At 39.3% G+C, this 17,972-nt stretch overlaps 1 protein-coding gene across 1 annotated transcript; it reads right to left on the reverse strand.

Moving 5' to 3' along the window:
• Positions 1–3,084: 3,084 nt before the first annotated feature.
• Positions 3,085–13,338, reverse strand: LOC127429170 (NADH dehydrogenase [ubiquinone] 1 alpha subcomplex subunit 2-like). The gene is made up of 3 exons (XM_051678042.1): positions 13,174–13,338; positions 3,362–3,468; positions 3,085–3,266 (listed from the first exon to the last, which is right to left on the reverse strand). The coding sequence occupies exons 1-3, from the start codon at positions 13,308–13,310 to the stop codon at positions 3,175–3,177; spliced, it is 336 nt and encodes a 111-aa protein (XP_051534002.1). The 5' UTR covers positions 13,311–13,338; the 3' UTR covers positions 3,085–3,174.
• Between the last annotated feature and the right edge of the window lie 4,634 nt (positions 13,339–17,972).

A 17,972-nucleotide genomic window follows, 5' to 3' on the forward strand; every position in this document is an offset into this window, starting at 1 on the left:
GCGATTGGAGATTGATCATTCGCTACTGACCACATGATATTGATGAGACGCCTGATGTTATCAGAAGAGCTGCGGCCCCGAATAAACCCCACCTGATCTATATGTATAAGAGATGTCATAACTTTACTTAATCGATTAGCCAAAATTTTTGACAATATTTTTTACATCTAGTTGGATCAGGTAAATTGGACAGTAACTCTTACACTCGCTTGGATCTTTGTCCTTTTTAAGAATCAGACTGATCCGGGCTTGTGTCATGGTTGGAGGAAGCTTTCCATTCTTTAATGATTCAGTATAAACCTCTAACAAAAGTGGAGCCAGTTCTGTAGCATAGGATCTAAAAAATTCTGCGGCAAAACCATCTGGCCCCGGAGCCTTGCCAGTAGGTAGGGACTTAATTACCTCATCAAGCTCCTCCAAGGTTATCTCAGAATCAAGAGAGTTTTTTTGCTCAGTCGTCAGTTTAGGAAGATCTAATGGTTCCACAAAGTTTCTAATATCTTCATCAGTAGACGAAGACGTGGAACTATAAAGATCAATATAGAACTGTTTAAAGGCATTATTAATATCAACGGCTGAAGTAAAAATTTCACAACCAGCAGATTTCACTGAGGGAATGATAGAAAGAGACTCTCTCTGCTTTATATATCTAGTCAAAAGCTTCCCTGCTTTGTCACCCGACTCAAAATATGACTGTCTTGCCCTGAATAACCAAAACTCCACTTTCCGTGACAAAATAGTATTATATCTATATTTCAATTGGGTCAATTCTCTGAGGCCATCAGCTGACATATGGGGTTTCAGCTCTGCCTCTGCACTTTTAATATTCTCTTCCAACTCTACAAGTTCTCGTGCTTTGGATTTTTTGATGAATGAGGCATACTGTATGATCCGACCCCTAAGAACCACCTTAAGTGCCTCCCAAGCCACGCCCATAGAGGATACCGAGGACCAGTTGGTCTCCATATAAACATTGATTTCAGTCTTTAACATTTGTTGGAAATAAGGATTTTGCTAAAGGGACACATTAAGGCGCCAACTATATGATTTCTTTTTCTCTATATGTGGCATCACCTCTAAACTCACCAGGGCGTGATCTGAGACTAAAATGTTTCCAATTTAGCAATCAACAACAGATGAAATGAGGGATTTGGATAAAAAAAAAAAAAAATCTATTCTAGAATAATTCTTATGGACTGATGAAAAAAAAAATGTATAGTCCCTACCAGATGGGTTCAAAAGTCTCCATATATCCGTAAGACCAAGATTTTTACACATCCTGTTAAGCGTCAATGTTGCACTAGGTGGCTTACACCTAATATAATATTTTGCATAGTGAAGCAATATATTTTGCTTACACAAAATATAATATGCCCAGACGTAAACCTCTTACTTGAATCGCATGAGGACACAGGTAGAATGTGTTTTCCTCCGTCCTTTAACTTTGACCCGGTTCCTTGAGGCTCGTGTGATGACGGGGGGCCGTTTCCTCGCGCTGTCGGCGGGCGGTACAGCTGTTGATTCTCGGTGGGCTGGCGGAGAACTCGGAAATGTCGACTTGATTGAAGATGGAAGAGAAATCTTTAATCTCTTCACTTCTGTAGGCAAACGGATGAAGATGCGAATTGCTCGGCGGTCTCCTTTGGATCCGTTAGAGTGTTCGGTTGAACACAGAGTAATCTCAACTCGTCCAGCGAGATGGAGATTGTATGGCTACAGTTTCAAGTCGGACATTACTTCCTTAAGCCACGAGGTTGCACCGGAGAGCAGCAAAAAGCTACGCCCGTATTCGGTGAACGAAGTCGCTGGAAGCAACTCTGGAAGCAACTCTGGAAGCATTTCAGAATTATTTGAAGTCCTGATGATGTCATGTTTGAGGGACGTTCTGTGGTGTGCCTCATCCAATAGGAGTTGAGAGCTTGATCCTTTAGAGGGCAAGGCTTCATGGATCTGTAGTCTGTTTTGGACTCCCTTTGTTTGATTTTGGCGCGATTTTTATCAGTAAAATTTACGACTTAGGAGGGGGCTTGAGGAATGTTTTTATGACTGTTAGGCCTGCCTTTGTCTTCTATCTGAATACATGAGGCCCAACACTACTTAGCCTCTTAATTCCTATTGAATCATAAGGTGTACTTAGTTTTTCACACATGGCTTCTCCATTTTGGCTTTATTCAGTCCACTCGGCAGCCAACTCTGGAACGCTCCTGGGCAGAATGGGCAGCTATTTCTACGGATACCAGCTAATGCAGGCAGGACTTCCTTTTCTATGTCCATTGACCTTTCCAATTTCTCAATTGTATTTTTATATTTTTTATTTTTTTTCCCATTTTAATAGAAGTGGCCCGTCTCTGCTAAATAATTAATTAATAATAATAATTTTCTTTATTTATCACATTATACATTTGCACATATACAGTGAAATTCTTCTTTTTTTCACATATCCCAGCTAGGCTGGGGTCAGAGTGCAGGGTCAGCCATGATATGGTGCCCCTGGAGCAGATAGGGTCAAGGGCCTGGGTCAAGAGCCAAACAGTGGCATCTTGGCAGTGCTGGGGCTTGAACCCCCAACCTTCTGATCAGTAACCCAGAGCCTTAACTGCTGAGCTACCACTGCCCCATAGTCTCTGATGAGACTAAGCAGTTAAATTAGACACACCTCCAATTTCCAAACCAGTCCTCCAAAGAAAGAGTCAAGGCTGACACCGAACAGTAGAGCAGTGAATCTTCTCACGGTTGTCAAACACAACAGTAGCAAAAGCATGCCCTCAGCTGACAACTACTATGAATGTGAATATGACATTAAACCTAAATGTTCCGCTTCAAATACTAAACTAGGAGAACGTGCCAAATGATTGACAGACAGAAAGCACATCAAAGTCTTCTGATTGGCTGATCAAAGAATGTGTCAGCAGCCCATGGTTACATTTTGCTGTTTAAAAACGAGTCTTCTGATTGTTTTATCCAGCAGAGGGAGTTGTGAGGTCTGAAAACTGCAATACCCCTTAGATTTAAAAAGAAAATCAAGTTGCATTCTGTAACAGTGTATCATTTTATAGCCCATTTCAAACAAAACTGACATTAATCTTATAGAAGATCTTTCAGAAGACATTTATTTTCAATTTTCAATTTATTTTCAATAACATTTACATGACTTTACAATTACATGTGGTTTGTTCATGGCTTTGCATTTGTAACTGTCTCTAGTGCCTTGGCCACTTGCTCGATGTTCATGTTGTCCAGTGTAACGCTGTGTTCCTTACCAAAACCTGAGACAGAGGCATATCATCATGCATACACTGTGCTGTATATTTATAATATGATTATGCTTTAATTGTGTTGTCTGCATGAGTATTTTTCTTACCATATCGTGCCCACAGTTTGGGCTGGACACCAGAACATTCTCGGATCAGGACAGGAAACTCGGGGTTCGCCTTCTTTAATGTCACATAATGCTGCTTTATGAAATCCCTAAAATATCAACATTAAGAAACAAAAATAACACCACTTCATAACAATCTATAATAATATCCTACACTCTACAAAGAATAAGACTGAGTCTATGGATGTCTCAAAACCTATTGAGTTTCCTCGACAGCATTTTAGAATGCATTATAGCCTCCTGGGACTCAGCAATTAATTTTTGCCCTCTTTTTAAAAAGGCAAAATTTTGAAAATGTTCTGAAAAGAGGGACAGTAGATATATTATGTTTATGGGGGGAACGATATATTGTGCCAAGATATATTTTTGACACTTTGCGATAAGAATTGCGATATGATAAACATTGATCATCTCATATTGCTCCGCAGGTCAGCGCAAGCCATACACACTTCATTCTGATGGAAGCAGTGAAAGCACAAAATAATTTCATTCACAGCCTTTAGGGGTTTAGCTATAGTGCCAAATTACCATATCACAATTTCAGTTTTTAAGCAATTAACCAGTTCATTTGCAGGGTATAAATTACTCTCATTGACCCCACAGAGCAAGTTATTTGTGCATAAATTTTGATTCATAGCGTGGAACTTTTAACTTTAAAGGCACTTTAACACTGATGTACACCGGGGACTCTTATTTTGAAATATTTGCACTTCACTGCTTCCAGCTGCTCATTCAAACAAAGAAGGGATATTAAATGTGCACTCCTACAATAATCTACGTTTTACAATTAAAAGTAAACATTGTCGTATTTCATCAACACCACATCATCAGCATGAACAGTTGACCTTTTGTGATAGTTTGTAAAATTTCTGATATGGCTTAACGATTGTGAACTGCTCTGCAACAGCTGGAAACACTCACAAGCCCCCCGCGTGCTTGGAGAAAATACAACAGTGCCGCGTTTTCACTTTGAAGGACATAGTGCATGTATTTATTTAATTAAATCGTATTATTTTGAAGTTTGATAATCACATTAGGTCATATCACAATTCCTGTCATTCCGCCCCCAAATTAAAGACCACTTTAATAAAAATTAAGACTTTTGTTGTATCTTTTAAGATATTTAAGACTTTTTATGACCTTCAATTTTGGAAAACTGAATTTGAGACATTTTAAGACTTTAAGGATATGCGGGAACCCTGTTAATACACATTTGATGATTATAACTTGTCTGTCATTGTTTTAGTTTTTTTTTGTCAGGTAAATGGCCAAACATGGTATAGAGCAGGGGTTACCAATTAGCAGACCGCGGTCCAAGTCCGGACCCCGGCTTGGTTTCAAGATAATGACACCGGTATCTTAACGTTTCTACAGTTATAGGGGGCTTTCACACTGGGCACGTTTGCTGCGGTCCGATTCCGAGTGCGATTGTTCCCAGTCCCCCCGCAGCTTTGGTCTGGTTTCACACTCACTTGATTCTATCGAACCCCAGTCCATTTGCGTTCATCTTACGTCATCACAAACACACATTGAGAACACAACGCGCCTCATCATACTTTTTGTTTTTTTGTTATTTTGGTGCCATTATGCACAGCAGAGTGAATGACAACTGCGTATATATGCGCTTCATGGCGTAACTCATCAGATGTCCAGGGGAAGGCGGCTTGCTGCTGCTCGCAAACAGCGTTTTTTGAGGAGACAGCTGATTGCAAGGAATTCATTTGCACCTTTGTTTACACTGCACGCTTACTCATGCTCGTGTCCAAGGTGAAAGTATCGCCACTGTCATCTATTACACCCTATATTTATAACCTATAATAGTATTTATATAGTGTATAGCTAGATAGATGTCGTCATCGGCGAAAACGCATGCGCAGGTGACTTTACTTCCTGAACGAGTGCGCACCCGAGTCAGAGTTGCTTTCACATTCACGCAAATTGCGCTACAGTTCCATTGCAACCGAACTCAGACCACCTCCTACAGGTAGTCTCGGGTTCGGTACCGCGGTGTGCTCCCCGGTCCACATGACAGCTTTCACATTACCAATTTTTCATCCGAACCGTGCTGTGTTTCGAACTAAACTGCCAGTGTGAAAGCACCCTTAGTGAGCAAAACAACGGAGCTATACACACGACAATCACTCAGGGGCGATCATCGCTATATCATCTTTTTCTCAACACCAAACACGCTTCATTTCCTGCTCCGTGCGTGTTGCCTCTCTCCCTCGCGATATACATGAGGCGTCGCATAAAGCCTGATTAGGCTACGTAGAGTTCCACACGCGGTTATTTTAAAAACAGCAGCGGAGACACAGTGATCAGCAATGTAGATGGAGACTGCCATCTTTCGCTAAAAAACACAGCAGAAAATGAGAATAAAGCAAAGTGAAACTATCTTCATCTGTCTGATAAATGACTCAGACGGTTCAGCTAAAGCAGGTTTGTGACCGAACAATTTCACGTGGCACCTTTTTAGACTAATGTCTTATTTCTGTCTAAATTTAGCTTTATTAATCAACATGTTATGTGCCTTTCGTGACAAAGTTTTGTTTTAATTTTGTGAAAATTAATCAGAGATGGGGTGGGCGATATAGCAGTAGACATGATAAACCAGTAGAAATTTGCCAACCAGTATGCATTTTGGATTACCGTCCCTATTGAGGTAACGCAAAACTGGCACACGAGAAATGTGTGAAGCACATAAATGGAGTATATAAATGGAGGAAGGCGGAGGGACTGCTCATTCCTCAAATTCATTTGAATGAGAAGATGAGAGGAGATTATGAAGGAAAAAGTGTCATCGTGGTGTGGAATTGGTTTGGCTTTAGAAACGCGATACATAGAAGAAAACAGTCATTAGCAAGGTTTGTACATTGTGTATGTCGATATATCCATGTGCGCGAATATATCAGTGGTCAGGGCTTCACGTGAGACTGATACAATTATTGAAATGCAGTTTTTCACTGACAGCTGCATGTGTCTTTAGATGAAAAGCTTGTCTAGAACGCGAGAAAAAAAAATTACACAATCCACTTTTGTGGCATGAAATTTCACTTGCGCTCCCGTCAAAGCAAATTCAATGACATTCATCCCGCGCTGCAAACATGCCTCCCATCCAAACACGTGCAGCTGTGATTTATGCGAGTGTTGCGCGGCACACAGTCTGAAACGCGCAAGTGCGTGCAAGTCTTGGAGTCATTCTAGACCCTTCATTTGTGTTCCTGTGACAGAAAAAAGTGCAGATCACACCCGCTACTCATTCTGGTTTCTCTCCATGTCAAGTGGATTTTTAAAATACACATCAAAACCCTTTTAAAGGAGAGTCACATGACACCATGCAAGGTTCGGATGTGTGAACGGCAAGCTCTGTGCACTTTGCTAGTTTTAATACCTTTTAATGACAAACCGGTGAGATTCGATACACTCTGTTCCATAACTGTTCTAGGAGGACAATGTCAAAGAATTCAAAATCCTTGAACTCTGGAGACATAAAAAGACACTTACATGCTCAAGCTGACACCCCTTAGCAGCAGGCCACTAGCCCGGGAGTTGATTTGGTTGGAGAAATGAGGGAATTTCGGCAAGAAATGTTGGACATGCCGGCAATGCTGACGAAGGTCGTTGCTGATTTGGAAGATCTTGCTGTAATACATCGATCGATTATTGCCATGGAGACTAAATTCACTAAGGCGGTTACAAGAGTGGGGGATGTCGAGAAACGGATCGATTATCTGGAGTCATCGCAGAGGGAATTATCTGCTAATCCAATGGCGACCAAGGTGGAATTCCTGAGGGAGCAGAGGGTCAGGATATGGTGAAATTGCTGGACGAGCTCTTTGAGTCTGCTTGACATAGCAGGCCATAAGCTGGAAATCGAGCGAGCTCACAGGGTTCCAGCTCAGCAATCCGCTGAGGGAGACAGGCCCCGATCAATTCTGGCCAAATTTCTGAGATCATCCGATAAAGATCTCATGTTACGCAAGTTGAGGAGTAAAGGAAGGCTTTCTTGGAAGAACCACAACATTTTCTTGTTCCCAGACTATGCGAATTCGACAAGAAAGAAACATGATCGATTCAAGGAATGCAAGAAACTCTTACATCAACGGAAGGTCACTTTTGCACTGATGTTCCCAGCCAAATTGAGAATAGATGCGAAGGATAGCCGTAAAATATTCACATGTCCACAGCAAGCGATGTCCTTCATAAAGTCAATGGACCGAGTAAGTTATTTTGTGGTACTCACATTGCAGTAGAATGGACCGACTCACTGAACATCCACTTGACTGTCCGAGGAAACTGAGCGCCTTTTTTGTTTCTTGTTGTGCTGGTTCCGCCTAGCGGCTGGAGTTTGTTTTGTAGATTATCTTTTGTTGTGTAATTCTGTCTCACAAAATTTGTATAGAAACATCGGACTTGAGCAATCCGATGGCAAAGTTGTCACGGGGGCTCTCGTAGGCGTACATGGACTGTTTAACTTTAGAGGGATGAACGCCAGTTGGCACTGTCGTGCGTGGGGTTTATGCGCACGTTTTTCTTTTTTCTGTTTGTTTGGTTCGGGGGGGAAGTTTGGAGTTTGATTGTTGCACTAATGTTAGAATGTGGTCTTTAATTTTGTTTTTGACACACAAATCTATTTTTTCTATTATATCAAAATGTCAAATGTTAATATGAGTGGATTGTCTCTCTCCACGTGGAATGTGAATGGGTTGGGGCACCCCATAAAAAGAAGAAAGGTCATTTCTCTTCTTCAGCGTAAGAAATATGATAGTGTTACTTCAAGAAACGAATCTTTCCCCACAAGAAGCTGAAAAATTTGGGAAGATATGGGGTGGACATGTTTTCTTTAGTGCTGGCTCAAGTAAGAGCAAGGGAGTCATTAGATCAAATCTCAAACAGATTAAAGATAAATTAGGAAGATTTGTATTGTTTTAGCAGAAATTAAGGGGCAAAGTCTTATTTTAGCTAATATTTACGCACCTAACGTTGACGATCAGGGCTTTTTTTTATAGATCTTGAAGGGATTTTGCAAGCCGTTGGCACCCGGCGAGGAGGAGGAGACTTTGATCTTTTGATGGACTCAGTCCTTGATCATAGTGAACCAAAAGTGTGTAAGCCCCCTAGAGAAACATTGACACTTCACAGGATGTGTACAAATCTTGGTCTTACAGATATCTGGAGACTTTTGAACACATCCGGTAGGGACTATACATTTTTTCATCAGTCCATAAGATTTTGATATCCAAGTCCCTCATTTCATCTGTTGTTGATTGCTCAATTGGAAACATTTTAGTCTCAGATCACACCGTGGTGAGTTTAGAGGTTTTGCCACATATGGAGAAAAGGAAATCATATAGTTGGCGCTTTAATGTATCCCTTTTGCAAAATCCTGAATTCCAACAAATGTTAAAGGCTGAAATCAATGTTTATATGGAGACCAACTGGTCCTCAGTATCCTCTGTGGGCGTGGCTTGGGAGGCACTTAAGGCAGTTCTTAGGGGCTGGATCATACAGTAAGCCTCATTCACCAAAAAATCCAAAGCACGAGAACTCGTGGAGTTGGATGGGAATATTAAAAGTGCCGAGGCAGAGCTGAAGCGCCGAATGTCATCTGATGGCCTCCGAGAATTGACATGATTGAAATACAGATGTAATACTATTTTGTTGTGGAAGGTAGAGTGTTGGCTATTCAGGGCAAGACAGTCATACTTTGAGTCGGGGAACAAGGCAGGAAAAGTTCTGGCTAGATCTATAAAACAGAGAGAGTCTTTTTCTACCATTCCCTCAGTGAAATCTGCTGGTGGTGAAATATTTACCTCGGCCATTGATATTAATAATGCCTTTAAAGGATTCTATCTTGATCTCAATAGTTCCACGTCTTTGTCTACTGATGAGGATATTAGAAACTTTGTGGAACCATTCGAACTTCCTAAACTGACGACTGAGCAAAAAAAATTTATTTTAATTCTTTGATAACCTTGGAGGAGCTTGGCGATGTAATTAAGGCTTTGCCTACAGGCAAGGCTCCAGGGCCAGATGGCTTTGCCACTGAGTTTTTTTTTAGATCTTAAGCTACAGAATTGACCCCACTTTTGCTAGAAGTTTACATGGAATCATTAAAGAATGGAAATCTTCCCCCAGCCACGACGCAAGCCCGGATCAGTCTGATTCTTAAAAAGGACAAAGATTCAAGTGAGTGTAAGAGTTACAGTCCAATTTCCCTGATCCAGCTAGATGTTAAAATATTATCAAAAATGTCTTATACATATAGATCAGGTGGGGTTTATTCAGGGCCGTAGCTCTTCTGATAACATTAGGCGTTTCATCAATATCATGTGGTCAGTGGCGAATGATAAACGCCGAAAAGGCATTTGATATGGTAGATTATCTTTTTAAGATTTTGGAAATGTACGGGTTCGGGAATACTTTTTTATTGATTGGATTAAGTTACTTTATAGACACCCGGTAGCGGTGGTACAAACAAGTGGATTAATTTCAGATTATTTTACTCTGGATAGGGGCACCCTGCAGGGTTGCCCTCTTTCTCCATTATTGTTCTGTCTTGCCCTGGAACCATTTGCAGCCGCAAAAAGAGGATGATTTTCCAGGGGTAGTGGCAGGAGGTGTGGCGCATAAGCTTTTGCTTTACGCAGATTATATTTTATTATTTGTCTCCGACCCTACTAGATCTATTCCTTGCCTCCACAGAATTATTAATTTTCTAAGTTCTCAGGATACAGAGTCAATTGGTCTAAATCCAAAGCTTTGGCTCTGACAGCGTACTGCCCAGTAACGGCTTTTCAGCCAGGCGCCTTCCAGAGGCCCAAACAGGGTATTAAGTATTTGGGGATTTTATTCCCAGCAAATTTGTGTGATTTAGTTAGTTTATTTTGACCCTTTAATAAAAAAGGTTTTGGAGCGATGTGGGCAGGTGGGCTTCATTACATTTATCTATGATTGGGAAGGTTAATGTTATTAAAATGAATTGTATTCCAAAATTCAACTACCTGCTACAGTCTCTCCCTGTAGACGTCCCCCTCTCTTATTTCAAGCAATTTGATAGCATAGCATCCTTCATTTGGAATGGTAAATGTCCCAGATTACATTTCAGTAAATTGCATATGCCGACTGACAAAGGTGGGTTAGGCCTACCCAAGATTTTGTTTTATTATTATGCATTCAGCCTCAGACATTTGGCTTATTGGTCACTTCCACCTGAGAGAGCCCCTCCCTGGTTTTGTATTGAACAGGAAGTTCTTGCCCCTATTTCGCCATTGCAAAGCCTTTCTATCAAACTAACCGTAGAAGTTACAACCTGTTATGTCGGATTGCACTCGGTATGGACAAAAGTGTCCAGTGAGTTTAATTCGGACATTTATTTAAATGTTGCCTCAAGCATATGGCTGAACCCTAAATGATGTATTAATAAGTCCCCTCTCCGCTGGTCAGAGTGGATTGTGATGGGGGTTACTACACTCAGTGACCTATATGAGAGTGGAGTGTTAAGATCCTTTGAAAATTTGGTTCAACATTTTGGAATTCCCAGATCTCAGTTTTTTAGGTATTTACAGCTAAGCCACCTGCTCTGTACTATTTTTGGGAGTAGCATACACCCCCCTAAAGCAGCAGACACTCTGGGAGTGGTGATTACTGCTTTTGGAAAAGGTCATGAGGCATCAGTGTATTACTCCCTGCTAATTCAGAGTCTGGGGGACGGAGCTTTAACTTCTATCAAGAGATTATGGGAGAAAGATTTAAACTTGGTATTGGAGGGAGTGTGGGCTAGGATTCTAAAAAACATGAAGTCTGCACCTAAAGATGCAAGGGTGCGCCTACATCGATTCTATTGGACCCCCTCTAGATCGTATAAGCTTGGTCTTAAAGGCACACCCACCTGCTGGTGATGCCGATCAGAAGATGTAGACACAAACCATGTTTTTTGGTGGTGTGTTAAGATCAGAGTTTTTTGTGTGACGTATTGGGCACTCAAATTTCATTTTGCCCCAGACTCTCTATTTTAGGTGATGGGGCGGTCATCAATATAGAGAATAACACATAAAACATTGGGTCATAACCAGTGTCATGATCGCCAGACAAATAGTTTTAAGGGGATGGAAGTCGGCTGGAGCACCCCCATTTCATGAGTGGTGCTCGGAGATGGGGAGGGTGGTGGCTTTTGAAGAAGGGTCATCTAGAAGATTGGGGAATTTGGACTCGTTTGTGGGGAAATGGGCTATATATTTGGTGTTTTTGGAGGGCTCTCAGGGAGGGGCAGTGGAGAGAGAGGTGTAGTTGTGTGATTATTATTATTTTTTTATTTATGTGTATATACTCATATGTGACCACAGGAATGTTTGTTGAGGGTCAGGGTGGGATTTAAATATTGATTCTGTGTATATATGTTTTGCTTTTCTTTGTTTAATGTATGAGTCAATAAAAATAAAAAATAAAAAACAAAAAAAAAAACACCTTTCTAAAATTCTGTTCCAATGATGCTTTATAGCAGGAAAAAAAAAATCAGCCATATTTTCCTTCAGATTTTATATTTTCTTTATATAGATTACTAAAAACACTAAGATCTTAATTACGGGCTATATTTTTGTTTATATTTTATGTTATTTTACTTTTTGCATTGCTTTGAGAAGATGTTAAGTTTGAGGAAATTTATAACAATAATCATTACAACAATAATAATAATAAAAAAGAAAAAGTATAAAATTGGTGCACATCATCAGACTGAAATGTGGCATTTTTTTTTTTCTTTGACTATGTTTGTCAAGATTATATCAGATGAAGTTTTCATTTATAAAGTATTTAATTAACTGACTGGATTACTCAAAATTACACACTGCGACATGGCTTAATATATATAATACAATTTGATTGGTTTTTCAGAAAAATGTCACTATATCGTGATACATATCGTTATCGTGATAAAAAATTACTCATATCATTATATAGGATTTTGGTCATACCGCCCAACCCTAATCAGAGATGTCATCATCTCTGATTATGTTATAATTCATAGAAATTATTAGTTAACCTGGCTGGTAGTGTTCTCTGCCTCTGATGAGAATGTTCCCATTATTTCATAGTCAGCCCATTTATACTTAAGCAAACAGTACTTGTAAGATGTAAATTGTTATTTTTATTAGATTCTCACTTTAGGAAAATATAAAAACTGTCCATTCAGACTTTTACAATTTCTAAATTCTCTCTCAGGGTCTACCCCTGAACCCCCATACAGTAACCTATATTTCCTCAGTCAAAAGTACTACTATGTCCCATACATAGGTATCTGAATGTAAAAATAACATATTCTAAATGTAAAAATATAACAGCTGGACTGCTGTGACAACTTAAAAACATATGTTGATCTTATTTTGTAATATTAATATCCAAGTGTCCTCAACTAATGCACTATACAATGAAATATATTAGCCTTATCTTTTGGTAGAAAAGATCCCTCACACCCCACTGCTTTGGCTTTGTCTCTGGGCCAGTGTCTTCATCTCTGCTTTGAAGAGACTATTTTTTTTTCTTTTACAAAGTACTTTTGCTGCCAACGTAGAAAGTTATAACTATTCAAAAAAAAAAAAAAAAAAGTATTTCCTCCTCCTTAGTCCAGCAACATAGTAGAAGACTTTAAGACATAAGAGCTTTTTTTGATGGGTCCATGGAGGACAGCGTTTATGGTGCTCAAAACTGCTGTCGGCTCTATAGGTTTAAGACATCAACACACGCGCTTCTCTCCTAGAAACACATTTCTCCTCAAGTAAACGTCTCCAATACTGTACCTCGCTCCCTGGCTGGCAGCAGAAGTCTGGCATAAATGCAAGCGGATCTCACGGAGATTCTTCGACATATTAGCACCGATCCCACGAACAACCGCTGCAGTCGCCATGACTGTCACCTTCACACTAGCAGAGCGCATCTCTTCTTCTAGTGTGTTTGACTGCCGACCGAGGCTGCTGCCGCCTGCCGGACACACGAGTCAGTTCAGGAACAGTGAACCAGGGTATGTGTAGTACCGTCCGCAGAGCTAGGGTACTTGAAGGATTTAGATTTCCCTTTGTTAAACAATAATAATAAAAATAAATGAATGAAAAAATAGAAATAAAAAAAAAAATAGAAAAAGATTACATAAGTATCGAAATAAGCACAAAATCTTGATTAACCTAATGATTTTATTAGTTTCATTATTTCAACACAAAAAAAGGTTTTTTTTATTTGTTGAACAAAAGATTTCAAAGTGAGATTTGAACACCTTCACCCATCAATACTGTGTAAATAAAGTTTCAGTATTATGCCCACATGTTTGAAAAAGGAGAACACTTTTCATGTGATGTACCATGGTAGCCTACTTATTTTTATTTATATCTGAAATATATATATCAGTGTAATATCCTCCTAGCCCTTACAAAAATGTCCTGTGATATTCATATGGTACTACCGCAAAACAGCAAACATTTACCACACAATATCTGAACAGAGCAGATTATGACAGGATTACCTCATCACTTTCTGTTGTGCAGTATCACAAGAATTTACCATAAGATGCAGTCTGTTGTATTTTTTATTTATTTATTTCTTCAATGTTTTTGTGTGGTATTACCAAAACATCTGAACAGAGCTGATTATTACAGGGCTACCACAGCATGTTCTTTTGTGCAATATCACAAGATTGTACTATAAGAACCAATATTTGTATTGGTTTGTGTAGTGTTATCAAAACATTAACCTATTTTTGTTGCAGTATTTTTCCAGGGTGGTGCAGGCAGAAATTTGGAATATAAAATTAGCATATTGTATAATGTATATGTTACAAAAATTTGACCTGTTGGAGGCTATAGTAGATCTGGATTAATATATGATCAACAATGATTTGTTCAGCTGGTGAATAAACAAGCTTATTGTTTGATCTACTTTTTATAAATTTTATAAACTACAAATACATTTTCTTAGCAGAGATACAGTGTGATACATCCTCAAAGATTGGTGAAATTCCTACAATTCATGACAACTGTTTGATGCTGATAACAGTAACAGAAATAACTGTAACTTAACAATAACAGTAATACTTTTAAGAAGACATGACACATACTGTAGGCCTTCTGAACATCTATTATTTACAAAATTATACTACTGGATTATCTGTTATTTTACAGGAAAAAGAAGATGGGTGTCAGAACACAGGCTGCTCCTTTAGACATTCCATTGGATGTCCTTAGTCAGATTCTACTGTGTTCATAATTGGAACAACAAACAAAGTATCTTAAAATGAAATCAAGAAGCACTTTTGTTTCAGGTGTTTTGCAAATTTAGCTCCAACTCCATTCCCCGTGGAAACTGTGCGTAAAATCTGCCGAAGTGAATCCTATCGGTGTGTCTCTAAAAAACACATCAGTCAATGTAACAGGTAAAGCATGGGCAAGGAGGAGGCAGGAACCGGCTGAACAGTCAACATAAACTTTTAATGCATAAATGAACTTAAACTAACATAAACAGACACACATGCAACGTGGCCACGTGCATCTCTCTCTCTCTCCTGAACCGGCGTCTCCCGCTGATCAGCTGATTCAGCGCCGGCCATGCTCCATCAAGGCCCGGCCGCACCCTCCTCCTCGTCACAGTCAATTGTCAGACTTGAGTACAAAACCATTACTGAAGAATTGCAGTCACACTGAACTTCTGTAGTAAAACTGCTGTCACATTTCACACACTTTGGTGCAAGAATATGCTTTAAAATGCCAAATGTGCCATCACAAAATTTAACCATGTAATTACATCTCCATTCTGATGGAGAACTATACTCCACTGCATATAGGTTCTGTCCAAATAAAACCTTTCGATGATAAATGCCATGGTCAAACTGAAACTTTAACCCAGAAGTCCCTTTAAGGCCAGTATATTATTTGGCTAGTTTCACTATACCCTGAGAGAAAAAAAGTGAAGATATCTCTTTTAAAGGATTTCTGTGAGAGAATACTGCTACAATGCCAAAGTCTTTCAACATAGCAGACCACAGATGGTGATGAATCCTTTGCTGCTTTTAGCATTTTGGGGATAACAAGAAAGATTTCGTGATTTGAATGGGTACATACTGAGTTCCATGGAAAAAGCTTAGCAACTTTCTGTTATTGGACTCAAAAGAAAAGGCAGACACAGCCCAAAAAGGTCCACAACTATAAACATTACTGGCTAAATGTGTAAGCTGGTGCACACTGAATGAGATGTGCTGTTTGCCATACAGCATTTCAGCATATATGACAAACTTTTTCAACATCAGGTCAGCTTTTTCAATCAAACAATTTGGTACTCTGGGCTGTAACAGAATATGGAGAGAAAAGCAGAGAAGACACCAGTGTTGATAGAATTTATTGGGGAGTACACCCATAAGTACAAAAAGTGAATAATACAATAGGAAAGACTTCCACTCTGTGGCTTTCCAGAACTTTCTCTCTCTGAGTGAACGTGGTGCCCTGCTTATCTCTCTCAGTGGTTTCATCTTGAGTAGCCAACAGAAGAGTGTGTGTCTAACAAGGTACCATGAACACTGACTGTATTGTGGATCTAACCACAGAGTGGTCCATTGCCTAACCACACCTAGCAGCACACAATGCATGTACTCAGGTACAAAACTTTTAAATATGTTAAACAATGGCAATAACAGAAGTTGACAAGGGCCACACACACCATTTACAAGTGTATTATTGCCATTGATAGCATCATCTTCCCACTTGTCCTATGTTCTCTGTTCAGGCTCAGGGACACTGAATGGATATACAAGCACCAACACAGCTCCTTTCTCAACAGATTCACCAAGATGGAGACACCAATCACAGCCAAATTTCCCATTGAACTGAATGGAATTTTTCAGCCAAGGCCGTGCAACTGCATCACAAGCACTAGTGAGTAAAAATGCTCGGGAGATAGCAGGTGTATTTGTGATCGGATTTTGCCAGGTAAAGCCCTGTGTGGAAAGCACCTTAGCTTCCTCAGTGACAGGAGTGAACACTGAAGTCATATTGGTGGTGACTTTCCAAACCATAAAGCCATGCAAAGCACATGCTTTTTTCGGCTTTTGGGTGGCAATTCATTGGCAAGACATTGTAAAGGCCAGATGGAATAGCCAGATGACTTAAAAACTGGAACACCATCACAGTTCCAAAGTAGTGTTAAATCTGTCTCTCTTATGTTATTCTCCTGTTTTGTTTTCTGAATTTCATTACCATCAAATATGTCTATAACCACATCATCACTATGACTCTGGGACCTTTCAAGCTTAGAGCAAATTCCTTTATTTTCCAAGAGGTCCCTTAATTGTGATGCTAGTGGTAAATAAATAAAAAAGTTCCCTTTTTTTGCCAAGTTGTCAAATCATACTTTGACAGGCAGTCAGTATTCCTACATACACCATCTCTAGTTTCTCCAATATACTTAGTGCAAGGTGGACAATAGAAATGCAGTTCCATTTCACCATGTACACCTGTTAGAGTTTATTAATACAGGTAGCGAGTGTGGGGTGCTACACCAGGTATCAGTTCATTTAGAAGAGTAATATCTTGAAGTGCTGCTCCTGTAATCTTGTGACAGAGAACAAATGCTGTTATCATCAGATTTGCCTGTCCTATGTCTATATGCGATCCACAAATTGGTGGAGGACCATTCTTCTAGAAAAAAATGGTTTGAGATTCATCAACTCTTGTGTCACATACACATCATTTACAGCTATTAACATATCTATGATTCAACACTGACTAAACAGTAGAGAACCACAAGTATTAATGGAATTTACAAGTCAGGTGTGGTAAGTAAATACTTGATAATAAGACAATTAATAAGCCCCGTGAAGTGCTTTCATGTTTACTGAAATATGGTTGACAGATTAACTTTTTGTAACTGTGTTGTGGGGATTGGTATGATGGCTGATCCAGTTTAATAGTCAAGGGCAGGGTTTAGAGTCAATATGAAACAGCTTTCGCAACACATTTTACGTTAGTAATATGACATATTTCCAAGTGAAAAAGGATATTAAAAAAGAAAACGTAAATACGATCAATTCTGGTTTCATGTTGACTATGATAACTGCGGGTGTGCGAACCCCTAGGGGTTCATAATGGAACTCAATATAAAACTATGTTCTTATATACATAAATGAGTGACTCAGTTTATTATTGATTAATATTATGTATTACATTTAATAAAAGTATAAGAAATATGACAGTGATACCACAGGTTTATTACAGGAAAGCCAGATATTTCTGCAGAAATATGACAGAAGAACCATAAGAATATCACAGGAATATTACATACTGTACAACACAAAATCATGTGGTAAATCGTCCCCAAAAAACAACATACATATCACACAAATACCACACCAGCTTTTTGTAGTAATCTTGATGTTTTACTATATGATTTTTTTGTAAGGGAGGTCTGTGTCTGGTTTAATTTAATAAAATTGAAAGGCAAAATGTATGTCCCATGATAATAACTGTCTACAGGCAAACTGATGAGCCCAGAATATAAACTTAACTGAAAGTTTTACATTAAGCTTTTTCTGCCCATTTTAGGCAAAGAGTAATCCTCTGAT

The sequence above is a fragment of the Myxocyprinus asiaticus genome, chromosome 38, assembly GCF_019703515.2.
Source record: "Myxocyprinus asiaticus isolate MX2 ecotype Aquarium Trade chromosome 38, UBuf_Myxa_2, whole genome shotgun sequence".
In the NCBI taxonomy this organism is placed as follows: Eukaryota; Metazoa; Chordata; class Actinopteri; order Cypriniformes; family Catostomidae; genus Myxocyprinus; species Myxocyprinus asiaticus.

What these genes read in the sequence shown, in the direction of transcription:
- LOC127429170 (XM_051678042.1), bottom strand. Translation starts at nt 13,310, where the DNA reads ATGCGCTCTGCTAGTGTGAAGGTGACAGTCATGGCGACTGCAGCGGTT. An exon ending in GCTGCCAGCCAGGGAGCGAG is followed by an intron (nt 3,469 to 13,173) that starts GTACAGTATTGG and finishes TTGATATTTTAG; the next exon opens with GGATTTCATAAAGCAGCATT. An exon ending in CAAACTGTGGGCACGATATG is followed by an intron (nt 3,267 to 3,361) that starts GTAAGAAAAATA and finishes CCTCTGTCTCAG; the next exon opens with GTTTTGGTAAGGAACACAGC.